Here is a 21,796-nt window from a genome sequence, read left to right as displayed (position 1 = left end):
AAAAACAGTGGTTTGTGTTTCCAAAAATGTGTAGGTGTTGGTTTCTCCTACAAAGGTAGTTTTCTCTAGATCATGTTGCCTCTTTACTGCATTCTTTTTGATATGTTTGTTAATATTTTTTTTTATTCTAAAGGCTCGTGAAGAAGAAATGACTGCAAAAGTAATAGATCTACAGACTCAACTTGAGGAGCTGCAGAAGAAATACCAGCAAAGGCTAGAGCAGGAGGAGAACCCTGGCAATGATAAAGTGAGGGGAACTGGACTTGGCTCCATACATTCCTTGAAAACATTTTCGTTTTCACTGGCTCGCCTACTAACATACCTACCTACCTCATCTAATCCTAACAAAAGACTTTCAAGAGGGAGATTCCTGCCTCTCTTTTATAGACAGTGAAACTGAGGTTCAAAGAGGTTAAATAAAATGTTGAAGCTCACACAATAAATATTCTATTGAGAATATAAAACCAATCTTCCAGACTTCAGAGCCTAGGGTGTTTCTGTGATACCTGTGCTTCTCAGTCTTGCCTGTGGAAAGAACAGCAGAGGAGAGTTAACCTCATAGCCCTGGGGCAGAGCCAAAAATGGTCCATAGAAAGTATGATAATTTTAGATTTTTATATTTTGTGCTAAGAATTCATATAAATTTTACATTCTCTATAACAGCAGTCCCCAACCTTTTTGGCACCAGGAACTGGTTTTGTGGAAGACAATTTTTCCACGGACCAGGGGGTGGGGTGGGGGGAGGATGGTTCAGGCGGTAATGTGAGCGATGGGGAGCGGCAGATGAAGCTTTGCTTGCTCACCTTCTGCTGTGAGGCCTGGTTCCTAAGAGGCTGTGGACCGCTCCACGGCCTGGGGGTTGGGGACCCCTGCTCTATAATATATCTTTATTTGTAGTTACATAAAAATGTTTTTAGTTGTATACCTTTGAGAAAAACAATGTCTCCTTTTCTCCTTTGTTAACAGACCAGTTGTAGATGCAATGCGATTATTTTGGAAAATTGCACTGAATTCAAAGAGATCTGGCACTCCATATCCAGGCTTTTTTTTTTTTTTTTTTTCTTTTTTTAATAATCCCAATCTTTAAGTAAAACTGATGCTATGAAAGGCCATGTTTACCTTGTGGCTTCCTGTCCTGCTGGGCACCCCAACAAGTGCACACCCACAGGGCTTGTGGGCCCCCATTCAAGAATCCGGGCAGTGTACCGTTGTACATCTAAAATGTTCTCACTCATTCCAGTATGGTCTTCATAGCTCTGTCATAAGGGTCTTGGGAAAGGTGGACACATTCATGGCTTCATCCTTTAGTTATAGAGGATTCATTACAGAAGTCAGTGACCAGAAAGCAATTTTATAGACAACCAATTACATGGATCACTTTTCCAAAATGGAGAGAAGAGGACTTTATAAAAGGCTTTGCTATGCTGTGCTGCTTGGTACATATATCTTGATTATTAGCAACGACCAAAGCTGAGTTGACTCTTTCTCTCTTTCTTTACTAGCTACTAAGTTAGTTCTATTATTTTAGGTGGGTTTTTTTTGCCATTTGGTCACAATATGAATATACTTGGTGCTATTAAATGTTGCCTCCTATGAGCCAAATAAGTGTATTCTACTCTGTAACATGTTCTTTTCCTTAGTATCAAATTAAGTATTAATGTTGCATAAAGTGGCACTGAGGCCTGTGTCAAGATGCCATAGAGTATTGAAACATTATGAAATTAATATTCAGGAGGTCTTTTGAATCCTTTACCTTGTAGCATAAGAAAGGAGAAACTATCCTTAACTTTTATTTCTACTCTAAAAAATATTTTTCTATTTTATTCTTTATGAATTTTTATTCTTTTCCTTTTTGAGCATCTTTTGGTGCTTCTGGGATATCTTGAACTACATGTCAGTGTTGAGTTCAATGGAAAATAATTTGTGATTATTGTGTAGAGTGGATTCCCAGAAATCGTCCTTCAGAATTTTCCTTAAAGGGCCCATATGCTATAAATAGATGTTAATATGTTTAATTTTTTGAAATTGCACAAATAATAGATGAATACATGCTTGTTAAAAAAAAAAGTCAGATAATACAGAAGTATATAGATAAACCCTTCCTGGTGGGTACCTCCTTTTCCCAAGTGGTAATCATTGTTAGGAGTTTGGTAGGTGACTTTCCAGTCATTTTTTTTGTGTGTTTACCTATCTTTATGTATATTTACATTTTAATAGTTTGTATAGCAGCATAGACCAGGTTTAAAAGCAAATATTTAAAGTTGTCTCATCTCAAATCTAACCACTCTCTTAAGACTGTAACACTAAATTTTTGTTTCCTTGTAATTTCATATTGCTCCATTTTATTATTTCTTGTAGATTTTATTATATGCACTAATATTTTTTTTTCTTTTCCATTTTTAGGTAACAATTATGGAGCTACAGGTAAGACTAGTTTTTCATTGAATTTGAGTGAAGGTAGTCCATTTTCAGGAGCACTCTGTACTTTAGGTTAAAACATAAAGAGACTTGTTCTCAGGAGAAATTTACCAAGCAGTATAGAAATGTGTCCAGGCAATGATGGAACCCATATGCATCTCAGATCTGACTTCTTGTTCTTTCAGACACAACTAGCACAGAAGACTACTCTAATCAGTGATTCAAAGTTGAAAGAGCAAGAGTTCAGAGAACAGGTACAGGTCTAATTGGTGCCTTTTATTTTGAGATGACTTCCTTGATTTCTATTAGTATGTTCTTGGAACTCATTTAGCTAGTTTTTAAAAAAGAACGGATTTAATACTCATTTATTAATTGACTTTGCAATCTTGTCTTACACAGGAAATTTTATTCTCAAACCTGAAGGTGCTAGAGCATATCTTTATAAATTTGTGATCACATATATTTAAACAAGAACATTTGCATTCATATTATCTAGTTCCAGAACATTCCATCACCCACAAAAGGAAGCCCCATACCCATTAAGCTGTCACTCCCTATTACCTCCTCCCCCCAGCCTTTCACAACCACAAATCTGCTTTTTGTGTCTGTGGATTTACCTATTCTGAGTATTTTATATAACTAGAATCATATTAATACATGAGCTTTTTATTTTTTATTTATTTATTTATTTATTTATTTATTTTTTTGCGGTACGCGGGCCTCTCACTGTTGTGGCATCTCCCGTTGCGGAGCACAGGCTCCAGACGCACAGGCTCAGCGGCCATGGCTCACGGGCCTAGCCACTCTGCGGCATGTGGGATCTTCCCAGACCAGGGCACGAACCCCTGTCCCCTGCATCGGCAGGCGGACTCTCAACCACTGCGCCACCAGGGAAGCCCAATACATGAACTTTTTAATCTGACTTCTTTCACTTAGCATGATTTTTTTTTTTTTTGCGGTACACGGGCCTCTCACTGTTGTGGCCTCTCCCGTTGCGGAGCACAGGCTCTGGACGCACGCAGGCTCAGCGGCCATGGCTCATGGGCCTAGCCACTCAGCGGCATGTGGGATCTTCCCGGACCGGGGCAAGAACCCATGTTGCCTGCATCGGCAGGTGGACTCTCAACCACTGCGCCACCAGGGAAGCCCTAGCATGATGTTTTTAAGGTTCATTCATGTTGCAGCATATATCAGTACCTCTCCTTTTTATGGCAGAGAAATATTTCATTGTATAGGTATACCACATTTTGTTAACTCATTCATCAGTTGATGTACGTTTGAGTTGTTTCTACCTTCTGCCTATTGTGAATAGTGCTGCTAGGAACATTGTTTACAAGTTTTTGTTTGAATACCTGTTTCGTTCTTCGGGTTATGTACTCAGGAGTGGAATTGCTAGATCATATGGTAATTATATGTTTAGCTCTTTGAAGACCCATCAAACGGTTTTACATTGTGGACACCATTTTACATTCTGACCACAAAGTATAAGAATTTCAACTTCTCCACATCTTCCCCAGCAAGTGTTTTGATTATAACTATCCTAGTTGCTATGAAGTGATATCTCATTATGGTTGTAATTTGTACTTCCCTAGTGACTAATGATGTTCAGCATCCTATTATTTGTATATCTTCTTTGGAGCAATATCCTTTGCTCATTTTTAAGTTGGGTCATTTGTTTTTTGTTGTTGTTGAATTGTAAATGTACTTTATATATTCTGGATATAAGTCCCTCATTAGATATATGATTTGCAAATATTTTCTCCCATTCTGTGGGTTGTCTTTTCCCTTTCTTGATAATGTCCTTTGAGGCACAAACATTTTATATGTTTTTTCTTTCATTGTCTCTGCTTTTGGTGTCATATCTAAGAAACCATATGTATTAATATTTTTTGGCCTATATCCTGTATTCAGCATTAAGAAAATCTAGTGGCTACAGCAGTTTTTTTTTTACATATGATTTCCATATGAATCTTATGATATGATTGGAATATTTGTTATTTTTAGATTCACAATTTAGAAGATCGTTTGAAGGAATATGAAAAGAATGTATATGCAACAACTGTGGGGACACCTTACAAAGGTAGGAATGATCTCTCATCATGTTATCTATGATTATCTTGTATTGGTGGACTTCTGGATGATTTTCATTTTTGTCTTTGCTAATCTCATTCTTTACAAGGAATGTATTTTACCTTTGTAATTCACCAGTAACAACTAGTTTTATGGCAAGAATGGTAGTAATCTAAAAATTAATGCATATTTGTTGTAAAAAAAAAATGCTGCCATTTTAAGTGAAACTGCAAGTTTCCACTTCATTCTCCACTCTCCAGCTGAACCTAGTTTACAATTTACATATATTTTTCCAGACTCTTCTGTGTGTATCCAGACGTTTATGTAATCCACTATATATACCCATACAAACTCAGAGTTACATATTTTAGATGCTTCTGTTTTCTACTATTACAATAATGCTGTAATTGCTATTTTTAAACCAGGATTTAAGGAGAAAATAATTCATAAAAGTATTTATTTCAGGGTGGGGAAGGATGATTTGGAAATATTACTCTGTTGACTTAAGTTATGTATGCCACTTACAAAGGATTCTAAAGATGAGCTTGAGTCTTTATGTAGTTGTTCCCTTGAAATAGTCATGACTTCAAATAATCTCTGAATAATCTAACAATTTCCCATTCTCAGTTTCACTGCCTCACTGCATTAAGAATAGTTTTATTTTGCTAAATGTTTTGTAAACCTTTCTGCTTTTTCATGGAAGGCACTGGGGCATGAATCTAAACCATTTCACATTCTTTTGTGTTTTTGAAAGCTCTTACTGTTGTGAAATAACATAAGACATTATACAGTTTTTAATTAAACAAGGACTTTCTTTAGATTCTTTCCAAAACACACTTCAAAAAGAAGAGAAAACCAACTTGGGAGTTTCCTATGGCTCATTGCAGAGAAAATTCCTGCTACAAAGACTGTTTGCCATAGCTAAGTCAACATATGTGATTCTTAGCATAGAACTGCTAAATCAGTGCCCAGCCGTGCATAGGGAATAGTATTGATTCTTTTTTTTTTTTTTTAGTTTCAACTTAAGAATTTCATACTTAATTTTCCTTTTTTCTCAGTTTTAAATTGTAAAATGAACACATATGTACAGTTTTTAAAATAACTGACACATATATAATACTAAGTATCAGGCACTGTTATAAAACACATTTTGTCTATCAACTCATCTAATCCTGTCAACAATCCAAGCAGTCTGTTTGAATTGGCACATTAATCTCTTTGCTATGCTTTTAGATGTTTCTTGGTGCAGAAGGCTTTTCAGATTACCTAGTGTGCCATACTTCTGGAAGTGGATGCAAGTATAGACTTCACATAATGCATAATTTTGAATTTATTCAAATTAAAGTTTGTCACAGTGTGACTTCATATACCTGAACTGTATTTATTCTTTAGTTTTAGATTGAAATGGAGCTTGATTAATAGATGAACTGTAAATTATATGACAGTCTTTTTAAGATGTTGAATCAAAGTATCTGAAAACCACTATATTGGCATTATTATTTCATGCATTTTCAAGTTATTTTATCTACATTGTGTTTCAGAACTGTTTAGAAAACTTGATTTAAACTTCAGTGCTTTCAGGTTTGGAATACTAGAAAATCTAGAATACTATTCTGAGTTACTAAACTCTTAAACAAAATAAAAATGATCATTTTAGTCATTGTAGGATATCTGAAGCCAACCACATAATATTTAGGAAAGAAATACCAGTTCTGAGGAATCTTTGTATTCCCTAGGTCTAGTATTTTTTTTTTTTGGTGGTACGCGGGCCTCTCACTGTTGTGGCCTCTCCCGTTGAGGAGCGCAGGCTCAGCGGCCATGGCTCACGGGCCCAGCCGCTCTGCGGCATGTGGGATCTTCCTGGACCAGGGGACGGACCCGTGTCCCCTGCATCGGCAGGCGGACTCTCAACCACTGTGCCACCAGGGAAGCCCATAGGTCTAGTCTTTTTAAATTGCCATGCCAGAAAGATGAAGAAGAAGTTTGAGGATGGGGGGAATGTGAGAAATAAAATTGCTATAATAATTCTTGTTTTCTCTTCCAAGGGAAAAATACCAACTGGGATGCTTAGTGTATATGTAATGTAATGCAGTACAATACTTACAGTGTAACACAGTTAATACAAGAGTGATGCCTCTCTCTTTGTTCCTTTGATTGTCTTTTAGTTTGTCTTTTTCTAAGTAATAAGTAGCTTATCTGGGTTTGTTTTTTTTTTTTGCGGTACGCGGGCCTCTCACTGCTGCGGCCTCTCCCGTTGCGGAGCACAGGCCCCGGATGTTCAGGCTCAGCGGCCATGGCTCACGGGCCCAGCCGCTCCGCCGCACGTGGGATCCTCCCGGACTGGGGCACGAACCCGCGTCCCCTGCATCGGCAGGCGGACTCTCAACCACTGCGCCACCAGGGAAGCCCGCTTATCTGGTTTTGTCTTTACAGTTTGATCTGTTTTTTTTTTTTTTTATTTGACAGGTCGCAGTTTGTACCATACTGATGTCTCGCTCTTTGGAGAACCTACTGAGTTTGAGTATTTGCGAAAAGTGCTTTTTGAGTATATGATGGGTCGTGAGACTAAGGTATAAATCATGTCTGGTGATTTGGCATGTGGTTTAATTTAAAAGGAAATATGTCTCATTTTTAATACACATATTGATGTTGTATGTTTACTATTAGCAGACCATACATGCTGATAGTAAGCAATAGGTAATTGTGTTATTGCTCTTTGTTTGCAAAAGTGAATTGGCAGATCTTGCTTATATTTGTTACATTTATAAAATATTAATTTAGAAAATACTGGTGGATGATGCTAAAAAATAAAAACGAAAATTTCATTAACTTAATACTTTGTGAAGCATGTGACTGTTCTTTTGACTTCAAATCTTAAAGGTAGGAGAATAGATGGAGACTATTTCATGGAGACGTGAGGATAGCGTGGCTAGTACTGGAAATGGTCCTAATTAAGAATGACTATGTAGGGATATTTAGAAATATTTTACTTTAGTCACTGTAAGAAAGTTACTCTTGCACATATGGAATATTAACCGTTTAAAAATAACCACACTGTGTAAGTAATAATGCTTGGTTAATTTGTTTTCTAGAATGTTAAATTTATTATAAGGTCCTTGAGTATAGAGTCTTGTCTTACTGTTATTTGTATCCCCAGCAGTGTTTTTAAAAGAGCCTTATATCAGACATTTTGTAAATATATCTTTAATTGAATTGATTGCATTTAGGGAAATTCATGAGCCTTTTCTCAAAGTTTTTCATTTGAAGCAATTTCTGTTTCTGATATTGTTTCAACTTTTTACCTTCATGAACTTTTACATTGTCCTTATATGTTGGCTGAGAATGGGATAATGAGTTTTCTAAGAAATTATCAGTGTTTTAATTTATGGGTCTGTGGGGGTTACTGAGTGCTAAACCAGTTCAGGAATTGATTTGGTAAATATATTTAAGACCTAAAAATTAGGACATAAAATCTCTTAAGAATGTTATGGGGACTTCCCTGGTGGCGCAGTGGTTAAGAATCCACCTGCCAATGCAAGGGACATGGGTTCGAGCCCTGGTCCGGGAAGATCCCACGTGCTGCGGAGCAACTAAGCCCGTGCGCCACAACTACTGAGCCTGTGCTCTAGAGCCCACGAGCCACAACTGCTGAGCCCATGTGCCCCAACTACCGAAGCCCACGCGCCTAGAGCCCATGCTCCGCAGCAAGAGAAGCCACCACAGTGAGAAGCCCGCGCACCACAACAAAGAGTAGCCCCCACTTGCCGCAACTAGAGAGAAGCCCGCATGCAGCAACGTAGGCCCAACACAGCCAAATAAATAAATAAAATAAATTTATTTAAAAAAAAAAAGAGGTTGTTATGAATCGTAGATTCAGCTAAACACCAGGAGCTATAGGGCTAGAAGTCGTTTGAATCCTTGACACTATAGAAGTCTAATTTCACTGTATCAGATAGTTCAAATTAAAGTAATATCTAGTGTGATCCTGAACATGAATCATAGGCGGGATATATTAATTCACAGTAATTCAGTACCTTTATTCTTAAGGACTTTTTTTTTTTTTTTAATTCAGAGGCTAGCTAAAACTCATTTTCTCCTTATCTTTAAAAAACAAAGCCAATGAAATGTAACTTTCTCTTACTATGTCCTGATTGGATAGCAGCCTGTATTTGAGGTGGGGTAGATAGTTTAAAGTTACCTTGTTATTGCAGGGAAGGGGGAAAAGCATTTCTTTATGAACAGTAGCCTTTCAGGAACTTCAGCTACTCTGGTTTATTCATTGAATCTAAAGCTATCATCCCAGAGTTGTTGCTAAATAAATTATTTAGTCTTTTCTCGATTTGCAAAATGAAGAGAGTGTGACTGCCTCAGCCTGTATCTTCTGGATGTTGTGAGCCTGTGTGGGGTGAGATCCCTACAGAGTTTGAGTCCTGGAGAAAGGCCCAGCCCAGCATGAGATACATTCTGGAGTGGTACCAGTTCAGCCAGGTCTCAGGGCTCTGCATTTCCTCCTAGGCTGTGACTTGGGAGACAGCTAGAAGGGACGCTCTTGAGGCTTGGGCAGCCCCAGCTAACACATGGCTGGGAATCTGTGTTGAGGCGGCTCTCTTTATCTTCAGCATTCAGTGTGCTTTTCTGGTTACCAAGACTGAGTAGTCTTTTATTCTGCCATCACATTTTATAAGTCAATATTGAAAATTGGCAGTAGATATTCAGTTTAATTTACTTCATATTTATTGAGCACTTACTGTATGTGGTCCTTTGTTTATCACCATGATGGATAAGGAGATGAAAATTTACACCATCCCTAACTTTAAGGTGTTTACCATATAGTGAAAAAGTGGAGCTGTTTACTAAGCACAGTATGATGCAGACCATAGCACAGTGTCCTCATGTTTACTTGTGGGAAGGTCAAGGACATCATGGAGAAGGAGATGTATATACAGGCCTTTACAAGGGGGCAGAGATTTTGATAGATGAGCTCAGAGAGGAGGAAAGCCCAGACAAAGTCCAAGACAGGAAATTGAGTGTGGGCTTTGGAATGACACGTAGTCCGCTCCAACTAAAATACCAGCTCTATGAGGTGGAAGTGACTCTGCTTAGGGCTGCAGGGTGTGGAGGGCCTGGAGTGTTCTCAGAGTTTTACCTGTAGGTTGTTGGGGGGCAGCCCTGAAATTTTTTGAGCAGGGGTTGACAGAATCAGAGCTATTTTTAGACATTTGTTGATTTGCCTAATTTCCATACATTCACAAAGAATTTGAAATGGAGACCAGGTTGTGGTTTTAGAACAAGCCAGAGTATATTGTGGCCTTTGTGATTTGATCACCATCTGCCGTTGTTTCTTGTCCAGTAGGATCTGTATGTCATCCCACCTGTCTTTCTTCATCTGCTTTTGCACACAGTGTTCCCTATTTGATGAGGCAGATGATTTTTTTTTAAGACCACATATGTGATACACATTCTTATAGTACGAAGTTAAGTAAATTCCCCTTCTTTCTTCTGTCCTTGCACTTTCTTTTTCTTGGGTTTTGAGCCTCCATGCTATTTTTGATGCTTAAATTCAGCCTGTTCTCCTTTTCAATAGAAAGTGTTTCTCATTCTACCCTTTACTGACTCTCACTAAAGAAAACATGGCAGGAGAGGCCACTTCTAAACCAGGTGGCTCATTTGAACTTTTCCTTACTTCCCAGGACCTAAGGATATTGTACGTAGAGTAGACAGTCTGATTTCTTTCCCAAGGTTCAGCAGAGAGCCTGGGCTTTCCATTAAAGTGTTTTCTGACAAGCCAGGGAAGAGCTTTTAAGTCTTTACTAGGTAATCAACTGCAAATGCTGCATCAGTGATAAATTTAGAGGTGGGTTTCCCATTTAACATTGTCTAGAAGTGTGAAGAGGCAACTAGCCACATTTGGATTTATTTTTTATTTTGTTTTTTTTTGTTTTTGTTTTGACAGACATGTTTGTGCCTTGATGTGCACTATGCAGTTTCATAGTGAATATAAATGGGATTTTGGGTTTCTGAACTTGTTAAGCTATTGAAATTAAAGAAATGTTCCCTATAATTGTGAATCCCTGAATTTTAGATTTTTGGTACTTCCTAAAAACAGTCTTCATAGATAGTATACCAGAAACCATTTAAAATTTCCAGAGTGCTAATAAAAAGAATATTGAAATAGTTGCTACTTCATATTTCTCTTCCCATTTCATGCCACATATATGCTTGGTTTCTAGACTTCAGTTTAGCACAGAAGATTCTGTTCTGTCTAGGCAATACAATTTAAAGGATGAGGAAGGAAGGAGGGCTGAAACTAAAATCTTGCTCTTTGTGGGGTTTGTGGTTGAGGAATAGTATTAGTTGATCTGCTAGTTGAAATAAATATTAGAAATATGTAAAATGCCTTGCCTAGGCTTAGCACATAATAAGAATTTTTTTAAATGTTAGTTCTTTTCCTTCCTGGAAATAATTATACTTTTTTTCTAATGATGTGTGTTCCTAAAATTTTAGTTAACTCTATTATGTCATCTTTTGCTCAGTGACCTTCTGTAGTCACACACTCTTCCCCGCCCTGCCATACACACACACAGTCTTGTAACTATGAACAAAGAATGTTAGATCAGCTTTCTGGTGAGCCTTCCATCCTCTGTAGCACTACAGTAAGTAGTACTACTACTAATCCTCAGGAGAGCACTAGTACCTGAATTTGTATGTAAGCACTGAACTTGTTATCCTACTTATTTCATAAGTGGTATCTTCTTTCCTCTCTGTCTCCCTCAAACCATCTCATCTTGATACAAAATAGGGAATTTCAACCTTTGAGGAGAATTTTCCACGAGCTTATGGGTGACAGTCTGACTTACGGTATATTTATTGAGATCTGCACAGTTTATGATCTTGTTTGCAAGCCACCATGTGTAATGTTCTGATTCATCCTGTTTTCTACCAAACAAAACATCTTGTGTTTATTTAAAATGTAATTTGTATTTCTATTAGGCTGATGTGCTGCATGTATTAAAAAATACCTATAAGCATGTTCATGTTCATGCAGTAGCCCGTGTTTATGAGATATATGATGTGATTTAGTTCAAGCTGAACTTGGGAGTCTCTAAATCTGATTGTTTAGAGCATATGTTTTGGCAATACATCACTTACTAGGTAGATTTCTACAAATAAAAAGCGTTATAAAATGAATGAGTAATAAAGTTTCATTTTAATAAGACAGAGGGCCAAGAGCATTAGAACTGTATATAGCTTCATGCTATTGTAAATACATCTTCTTAAAATAATATCAACCCAGACCTTGTGAGGGATCCTTTCAAATTGATATTCTAGCATTGGCTGTTATTTCCTTGACCAGTACCTTCACATCATACTTCTTTGGTCGTGGCTTCCATTGAGAGCACTAAAGAATTCCACCAGCAGAACATGTCAGAATGGGGTGAGACCCATCTGCTCCACTGTCTAGTGATCGTCTCTTGTCTTTTTTGTAGACCATGGCAAAGGTTATAACCACTGTACTGAAGTTCCCTGATGATCAGACTCAGAAAATTTTGGAAAGAGAAGATGCTCGGCTCATGGTAAGCTTAAAGAATAGGCTACAAATAGAAGACAACTTTATCTCATCCGTTTACATTCTGTCTCATTTACAGAGACTTTGAGTTGGTAAGAGAAATTTAAAAGTTTTCATCTTTATTGTACTATAGCCTGAAAAATGAGAGTGAAACTACATTAAGAAAATTAAACTGAGGGCAGATCTGAATGGATGTTCTCAGGAAAGAAGAGTCTTATTTAATAGTATATATGAGGTTGGCACCAGTATGTGCTATATGAGATTTCTGGAACTTGGGCTCTTTATGGGAAGGATGGAAAAGGCATTTGTTCTGGTATATCCAGTAATAATTTTTTAAACCGAATGATATCATGACGTTAGGTGTTTTGTAGATTACAATTCCTTATTCTACTTCACTTGATTTCTAAATACAATAATTCTGATATAAGAGTTTAAGCATTTTTTGAGCTTTTGACATATACCCTGCAAGGGAAATGTAGATAACTGAATTCTTAGAAACCTTTGTGTCAAGTCAGCTGTGACTGAAATGAAACAAACACACACTTCATAAATTATGCAAAATTCCCTTTGCCTAACTTCTTTTTGTGCTGAACCAATAATACAGTAAGAAGATCCATTCTAAGCATAGTATGAAATTTGTGCTGTTTTCCTGTCTGGCCCTTAGCTGTCTCTTTCTGCTTCCTTTTCTTGTCTTGCTAATAGCCTGTAGCTCTTCCACATCTTTCCCCCAATTTCTTTACCTATTTCATGATCCCAGTACTGCTGTTTTTTTCACTCTCCTATTTAAATCAAACAAAGATCTACTCTTTAGTGATGGGTTAGCCCATGTCTGAGTATCTCCAGTAAGAAGGACTAAGTCAATAAGTAATTACCCTTAAGAATCCTATCTTGGGCTTCCCTGGTGGTGCAGTGGTTGAAAGTCCACCTGTCGATGCAGGGGACACGGGTTCGTGCCCCGGTCCGGGAGGATCCCACATGCCGCGGAGCGGCTGGGCCTGTGAGCCGTGGCCGCTGAGCCTGTGCGTCCGGAGCCTGTGCTCCGCAACGGGAGAGGCCACAGTGGTGAGAGGCCTGCGTACCGCAAAAAAAAAAAAAAAAAAAAAAAAAAATCCTATCTTATCTCTACAGACTGTGTGTTTCTTACAAAAATTCTGGCTTATCTTGATCCCAAGTCTCCCTTTCTGTTGTGGTCACCAATCTGTTCTGGTTCTAATCCATGGAACTCAACCAAGAACCCACAGATGGCCTGGTTGGAGGGCTTTTACCTTCCAGGCTAAATAACCCCAGCACTTACCAGCCATCTATGAAGTTCCTTTCCTTTGACCCTTGCATGTTCTGACCTCTTTCTGGCTTCCTCTAAAGTCATCCCAGCATCCCTGACTTTTGTCCCAATACTCCATTGTATACTGTATTATTTACCTATTGTATATTTTCTGGGACAGTTGGTTATTTTGGTTAGCCTTTGTTTCTTTTGGTGAAGCATTTCTCCATGGTATCTAGTGGTCTGAAAAATATTGTCATACCTCTGTAGTTATTTCTGGTTATAGATATTTTTGATAAAGAAGTATGTAACTATAATGTATGCCCTTCATCAGTAGAGAGAATGTTGTTTTAAATTACAGCAAAACATCCAATTCTATAATCTATAGTCCACTCAGAGTGGTTTTCCTCTTCACTGAGTAAACAGCTGTGTGTTTGTGAAAATAAAAATCTCCAATGCAGTTTGAGCCCGTTGACACAATTCTTTCATTATAGTCCAGTTTAAGAAAATATTTTAAAATGATGGATGTAAATAGAAAGCTTTTATTATCTTTATTCATTCTCCTGTAGCCTCTTTTTTATCTTGATGTTGGGATATAGCCAACCTCTCATCTTACTGTTGGGCTACATTTTGTCAGGATTTAGAATATAGTATAGACTCATCCTAAGTCACTGCTTTGGCAAATGTGGTAGGAAACATTCCCCCTCACCCCACACACACACATACAGCCTTAGATTGGTTTGTCTTGAAGGAAACTAATCGAATTGATTACATGTAAATAGTGAACCATCTAAAAACCTTTTAAGGTGGATGGAAAAGTTTCTTTCTTAAGGTTTTTTTTTTTTTTTGCGGTACGCGGGCCTCTCACTGTTGTGGCCTCTCCCGTTGCAGAGCACAGGCTCCAGACACGCAGGCTCAGCGGCCATGGCTCACGGGCCCAGCCGCTCCGCGGCATGCGGGATCTTCCCGGACCCGGGTACAAACCCGTGTCCCCTGCATCGGCAGGCGAACTTTCAACCACTGCGCCACCAGGGAAGCCCTCTTAAGTTTAATTAAAAAGAAATCTTTGAAAAGCTTTACACTATTCTTTTGTGAATAAAATGGTATTCATTCTAGATAGGGATGAAGTGGTGACTGACTTCCTGAAATAATCCTTCCTTATCCCAGAGGCTGACCTGCCCAGAAAGAAAGTCCCACTCTTTCCACTACTTTTTTTTTTTTTCTACTACTATTTTAAGCAGAGTCTCATCCATCATTATCTTTTGCTTAATGAATGAGTTCAGTTGACAGTCACCTACTTCTCTTCTGTTGGGTTGGCCAAAAAGTTTGTTTTTTTTCTGTAACATCTTACTTGTTATGGCAAATGTAGGAAAATTGAAGACATGGACGATACGATTGTTGCCCTTGTGGAACCTTTAATTTTAGGGGGAAGGGGTAGCATCTTCATTCATACATGAATAAAAGATATGCTTAAGTAATGTAATTCAAATAATAAAAATAGATGCTTAGGAAAGATGAACTAAGTTATGGTGAGCATGAAGTGAGGGAGATCCCAAAGATGACTTATCAATTTGAGTCACCTTTTGTCAGCATAAAGAGATTTTTGGTACAAGATAGAGTGACTCATGATTGTTTCCTTATTTGATGGAAAATTAAGATTACTGTTGATTGAGAAAGTTGAAACATAAGTCACATTTGCCTTAAGATTGCTGTCATTCATAAAATAAGTGGTAAGAATCATTGTCTTTGAACAAGCCTCCTAAAGAAATTATAACTTGTTTCATACCCCCAATGAACTGTAGCTGATTAGAGCAAAACACTGCTAAGAATAGTGACTTCTCTTTTTCTGTGGAAGTATCCAATAGAAAGATACCTATATGTGTAGAACGCAGAGCTTTTTAGGGTTTTATTAAATAATTGTTTAAAAGCTATTTAGTCACATTAGTTTTAAATATATGTTCCAGATGGACCATTTCTGTAATTTGTTGTAACCGCAGCTACAGTTTCCCCTCTATTAAAAATCAACAGTATTGACTATTTTGTTATTGTAGGTTTGGGGGCTAAAAAGCTGGTATAAGTAAACCAAACAAACCCCGTCATATTGCAGAGCTCCCTCCCCTGTCCGTTAGTATTTGGGATGCTTGAGAGAGTGTGGATTGCACTTTTTGCTGAGAGTGTGCAGCCACGTCAGCATTTACGTTATTTAACAGGTATGAGAGGAGGGATACTTCCTAAAAACTTTGCTTTATGACCCTAATGATTATATGTTTGCTTTGTGGCATTGATCGAAAACTGTCCATGACTGTTGGTAAGGTATTTTTCAGTATGTCCCCTCTTTACCGTATCTCCCCTCTCCTTAGTGACTTTTATACTGTTTATTTGAAAAACCCCACTACAGAATACAACAGTTATTATTTAACAAGTGGTTTCAGAGTTTAACCTAATTTGAAGAATGTATTTCATAGATGAGAAACCATTATCTGTCAAGTAAGAGTAAATTATAGAGCATAAGTAAAGTCTGGTTTATTTGAGGGTCACAATGTGTAGAGAAGGAATACTAGTCCTTCATTTGACAAGTCTCAGAGCCTCTGTTTCTTCACAAAAGTATGTTGGATTATTCTATCTCTAAGGTTCCTTTTCCTCTAAAGTATTAAATTAGTTATAAATTTTAAAGTTTTAGATTTCTTGCAACTGGGAAAAAATTATCTTCTATGCAGCAGGTAGAAGTTAAAGAAAGTGCACACACAAGTCTCAGAGCCTCTGTTTCTTCACAAAACTAACGTTATCTTGTTAGGATTGTTGGAGAACCAAAATACGTATAGTGCCCGCACTGGGGTTTTGTGATCACGGTGGGGCTGGTGGTGGTGGTTCCTGAGCCACATGTAGTGATGAGTAGAACGAGTCTTTCCGAGAAGGTGAGACTTGGAAAGGTAAACCAATAATGTGTGTAAGATAAACCATGAAAGACCTCACTACAACAGTCAGGTCACTTTATAGGAATGAAACCAGCTCAAAACATGTCCCATCTCCAGTTTCAGCACCTCTGAGTGCCACCACATGCAGCTTTGCTTGGTGAGAGCTAGCCCTCAACAGCTCAGCCCCTGTGTGACTTTGAGCAAACCTTTTGCATCTTTCTGGCCCTTATTGCTAAAACAAGTATGTTGATTACTCTATCTCTAAGGTTTCTTTTCCTCTAAAGTATTAAGTTAGTTGTAAATTTTAAAGTTTTAGATTTCATTCAAGTGGGAAAAAATTGTCTTACATGCAGCAGGCAGAAGTTACAGAAAGTGCACATACCAAATGCACATACCTTTGTGTTCCCTAGAGCAGCCTCTTCCCTCCTCTCAGTTTTTAGCTTATTATGCCTGGTTTGTGATGGTTTAGGTAGTGCAGTGGCAAGAGTAGACTGGATGTTTGAGTTTCAGGGTGGGAGCAAGAGTGAATACGAAAGTCTTTTTTTTTAATTAATTTTATTTATTTTTGGCTATTTGGGGTCTTTGTTGCTGCACGCGGGCTTTCTCTGGTTTTGGCGAGCGGGGAGGGGGCTACTCTTCATTGCGGTGCATGGGCTTCTCATTGCGGTGGCTTCTTTTGTTGTGGAGCACGAGCTCTAGGCACACAGGCTTCAGTAGTTGCAGCATGTGGGCTTAGCAGTTGTGGCACTCGGGCTCTAGAACGCAGGCTCAGTAGTCGTGGCGCACGAGCTTAGTTGCTCCGGGGCATGTGGAATCTTCCTGGAACAGGGCTCGAACCCGTGTTCCCTGCATTGGCAGGCAGATTCTTAACCACCGCGCCACCAGGGAAGTCCCAATACGGAAGTCTTTAGCTTGTCTAATTGAATAAGACTGCCCTGGAAGTACACCATCAGACTTTTTTTTTTTTTAAAGAGAGTGTTATTTATTTAGGATAATTACAGTAAGAAAGTTTATTTTAATCAGGTGCTAAATCATCTCTTGGAATTGAGAGGTTCTTTTGTTGTATAGAAATCTCTTTTAAAATGTGTTTCTAGGAATATACTTTTCTCTTTAGAGTGTTAGCAAACTTAATGACACGTTTAAACTGGATGGCTATTTTCTTGATTGACTCCATTAAAAGAAAATTGTTCTATTCTGATGAGAAAGATTAGGCATGTTTTCATTTCTCATCCACTCTAGTCATTTTTAAAGATTGATCTTCTGTTGACTTTGTTATTGCTTTGCTTTCATGCTGATCCTTTGTGTTGTGTCAAGTTCTTGACCAGTCCTTACCCTAGACCAGTCTTGTACTTAAGTTAATGTTTCTGACTTCTCTCCTTTTGGCTGAAATTTTAAAAATCTCTTCCAGATTAATAAAATCATCAGAACTTTTCAGCATCGTTAGGTATAAAAGTTCTCCATTCTAGTTGAGGTTTACCTTTCCGTTTGCGTGGTCTCAGTAGATGCATGCAAGGTGGATTCAAGAAACAAATGCACATAAAAATGATGCATAGTGAAAAACACTGCACGTGTAAAACATATATTTGTTATCTTAAAAGTGGTTTTACCTCTTGATATTGTTAGAATTACATGATATGTGATCATTGCAAAAAAACATTGCAAACAGTTCAGAAACATTCCATAGAAGGGGAGCTCTTCATGATTTTCAGCCTCCCAGCTGTCTCCACCTTGCCAAGGTCATGTTTGCTAATGGTGTGGTGAACATCCCCCAGCTTTATAATTATGTATTTATAATTATTCCTTTATCATTTAAGTATTTTATTTTATAAAAATGAGAGTATGCAACGGCTTGCTTTTTTCACTTATTTTTATATAATTCCACCTCATTACAAACTGATTTACCGTATTCTTTGATTGGTTGATTATATGGATGTCCTACAGCTGAGTTCATCAATTTCCTATCCATGGACACTTAGATTATTTCAGTTTTTCAGTACTTAACAAGCATAGACACAGGGAGCATACATATATTTCACATGCTTTTGCCAGTTTTCCAATAGGATGTTAGCCTTATTGTGTTGTGTGTTGCAGATATTTTCTACTTTGTCTTTTGATCTTGCTGTTCCTTACTAACTGTACATTAAATATAAAAGATAAATAAAATGATGCTTCTGAGGTTGGTTACACTAAGAATAGACTCAGAATTTATAAACAACTGTTTTTGCTGATGCTGTTTTAAAGCAAATCAGGAAGCTAATTAATAATCTTGGTTTATGACCATGTTAAATAGGACATAGAATTTATTTAAGGAGGTTGCTATAGTAAAAGTGTGTTTGCAGAGATTGGGTCCCCTTGAATAGAAACTTTGGTTTGGGTTATCATTCCTGAAACCATTCCTGATATACTGTTGATATACAAGAGTTATTCATTGATAAAATTGACATATTTTAGGAATGATGATTCAACATATAGACACACTGTATTCACATTCATCAACATTTCCCCCCAGATTTTTGGTGGTAAATTGAAATTATGTAAATCAAATTGTAGTGTGTGCTTTAATGGAATTATGAAAGAAATCCTTTTATAAATCAAATAATCATGACTTAATTATGTCTAGCATATAAATATGTACTTAAGGTGTAAAGTACATCTTTAATTGTGTTGTTTAAACTTTTAAATTAAAGTTCCAAGTAAAATCTCCACTACATAGTGTTATATTTACTTAGGATGGAAGGGAGCTATTACAGATTCCTAAGCCTATCCTCCCTTGATTTGGGGAGATGTGAGAAAAATTTAAGTACATTCTGTTTAATCCTTTGAAGTTCATATACACATATAATCTCTGTGTTATGTTGTCTTAAAACTAATCCAATAAGCTTTTTTTCTTCCTGGCTTTGTAGTATACTTCACCTCGCAGTGGTATCTTCTGAGTAAACCGTCAGTCTGTGCTTAGTTAGCATGTGGTGAGTGAAGAATAATATGTCTTTTGTCTTTTCTGCAAAAATTAAATGTATTGCATGATACTAACCATTATGCTGGAGTTCTTTTGCTCTTTTGTTTAATGAAAATATGATTATGCTATGGGTTAATATAGGGATTTTCTGTTAATTTTGCTTTATAGATTAATAATATATAGATTAATAATCACCACCAGTAAATGTTACATAATTCTAGGAAATTTTAGTTCTTTCAACAGTAGTTGAAAGTTTCAGAATTGGTCTTTGAAATTTTGCTAAAGAATCCAAAAAAATCTTTATGTATTTTATATTCCTTTTTGTTTTTTATTTCTCAAGAATGGTCTTTGAAGTTAATAAAGATTATGAGAGAAAAATGAAAAATCATTTTCTAGATAAAGGTGCTGTATTTCGCGAATCCAGAATGTAAAATATTGTAAAGCCTTCTTAGAGTCAAGGCTAATCTGAAATAATGAGCACTAGTAAAATTGATTTTAAAATAAATGGCAGTTTTATTACTTCCTGGGATCATGCAGTATAACGAAGTAGCACATTTGTCCTGAGGAGGAGACCCTTAGGCAGCCTGCTCTAATTGAATGTGGCTGTTTTTAATTAACATATTATTACAATGAGGGGGAGGCATCTAAAAAGTTTGGACACAGTTGGCTGTCCTCACATTTAAACACCCCTCCCATCACCTCCACATATTATCCATGCTGTTAGTGTGATTTAGCACCCCTAAAAATTTAGGGTACGTCTTTACCTCAAACTTGCAAGAATTTTCACAAGTGACAAATAAGCTGTATCACAATCTATAGAACTTAATTATAATTAAATTAAAGGTTCTCTGATTATTAAGCTAGTGTTCAACTAACAGTATCAAGTTTTAAAATGTTAATATATAGCATTTTTTAACGTTTTTGCTTTAAATATCCTTTCTGCCTACATTTGAATCTCATTTTTATTTTTAATGTCAGTTGCCTTAGTGATTTTCTAAAACTGTCATTAGTCTTGTAAATCCCAAATCTAATTCAATAAGTCTTAACATTTACCTTTGTTTATAATATTATAAATACTGTATCATGCTTGTTATTGCATTTAAATAGTATCATTTATCACTTGAGAGGTATACTCTGTAGCATTTCCGTTGATTGATTGTCTCCTCAGCTTTTAGTTTGAAAAATTTCAAACAAGATTTGTAAAAATAGTACAATGAACATCCATATACCCTCCACCTACATTTACCAGTTATCAACATTTTGCCAAATTTTCTCACTTGCTCTCACTCTTGCTTTCTCTCCATATATATTTTTCCCTCTGTGACGTTTGACAGTTGCTTGCAAACATGGTGCTTGCAAGCATTTGACAGTTACTTGCAAACATAAACTAAATACTTTACCAAGTATCTTTAAGAACAAGGGCCTTTTCCTACATACAATACAGTTACGACTCTCAGGAAATTTAATATTAACACAATGCTCTTATCTAATATATAGTAAATATCCACATTTTTCCAAATAATGTCTCATAATTTTTAAAATTCCAGGATCCATTGAAAGATTGCACATCGCATTTTGTCGTCATGTTCTTCAGGTTTCTTTTGAACTAGAAAAGTTCTCCCAGCCTTTTTTGGGTCTCTCATGACATTGACATTGTGCAGCATTATTGAATCATGCATGAACTTCTTTTCCTGCAACAGTGCAAGCTAACGTTTGAAAGTAATAACTGACAAAGGGTTTTAAATGTCATAGGAGATCTTTTTCTTACCTTCTCTACGTTTCTAGGACTAACATGAATGTTGAACAAGTTTTATAAATAGTAAACTCTTGGAGATAGATCACGAGTGGTGGATTATATTGTTCATTTACAAGTTGAGAAGACCTTGATACTCTCTCTAGAACTAAAATATATTTGAAAAGTTTGTCTCTATTACTTAATCTTTTTTGGTATTTTATTTTTATGCATTTTTAACCTCATACTTGATTTGACCACTGGCTTTTAGCATCTTAATTAGAGAAACCTTTTTAAGAAGGTTTAGCATCATGTTTCATAGCAGATTACGGTTTTAAAATTAAGTTTGTTAATTTCACGAGGCATACATAGCTTTTTCACACCAAAATGCTGTTATCCTCCGCCACCATGCCTGGCATCCTGTGAGAACTGCAATATGTAGAAAAATCATTACATTAGGGAAAAAGGAAGAACCTTTTGTCCTCTTAAATCCAGTCTGCGTTCTTGTGAGATTCTGCCATGTCAGCACGTTTACTCCTGGCTTTCTGCGGTCATGACCTGGTAGCCTTCAATATGTGCTGAAAGGTTGCAGTTCCAGATTTCACTTAAAAATACTGCTTTCCAGGACTGCTGACTAAAAGGTCATTCCAAGAACAGTAATTTTTAGAAGATTCCTTTAGGATTTAATACTTAGAATATTTCTGCTTCAGTCCTCAGACCATAGAATATAATCTTGATATAATTTTACTTTAACTTGAAAAAATAAATCTCACGAAAGTTAGCTTTAAAAGGTTTTTCTTTCTCCCTCCCTTTCTCCCTCCCTCCCTCCCTCCCTCCTTCCTCCTTTCTTTTTAAATTTTTATTGGAGTATAGTTGC

The 21,796-nt window shown here is 37.0% G+C and overlaps 1 protein-coding gene across 5 annotated transcripts in view; it reads left to right on the top strand.

Annotated features, from left to right (window-relative positions):
* Positions 1-21,796, top strand: part of GOLGA4 (golgin A4) — a 105,382-nt gene that overhangs the window by 82,665 nt on the left and 921 nt on the right. For 4 of the 5 annotated variants that reach the window (XM_060307280.2, XM_030830127.3, XM_060307279.2 and 1 more), the window contains 7 exons: positions 134-247; positions 2,404-2,424; positions 2,604-2,672; positions 4,423-4,498; positions 6,955-7,058; positions 11,976-12,062; positions 19,135-19,197. In XM_060307280.2, the coding sequence (XP_060163263.1) occupies positions 134-247; positions 2,404-2,424; positions 2,604-2,672; positions 4,423-4,498; positions 6,955-7,058; positions 11,976-12,062; positions 19,135-19,164 (501 nt within the window). In that variant the 3' untranslated portion in view covers positions 19,165-19,197. The remainder of the gene's footprint in view (positions 1-133; positions 248-2,403; positions 2,425-2,603; positions 2,673-4,422; positions 4,499-6,954; positions 7,059-11,975; positions 12,063-19,134; positions 19,198-21,796) is intronic. The other variant, XM_060307278.2, reaches the window with a different exon arrangement.

This window comes from Globicephala melas, chromosome 11 (genome assembly GCF_963455315.2).
Source record: "Globicephala melas chromosome 11, mGloMel1.2, whole genome shotgun sequence".
NCBI classification, from domain to species: domain Eukaryota; kingdom Metazoa; phylum Chordata; class Mammalia; order Artiodactyla; family Delphinidae; genus Globicephala; species Globicephala melas.
The sequence above is the reverse complement of the archived record's forward strand: the minus strand, read 5'-3'. Positions and strand labels throughout refer to the sequence as shown.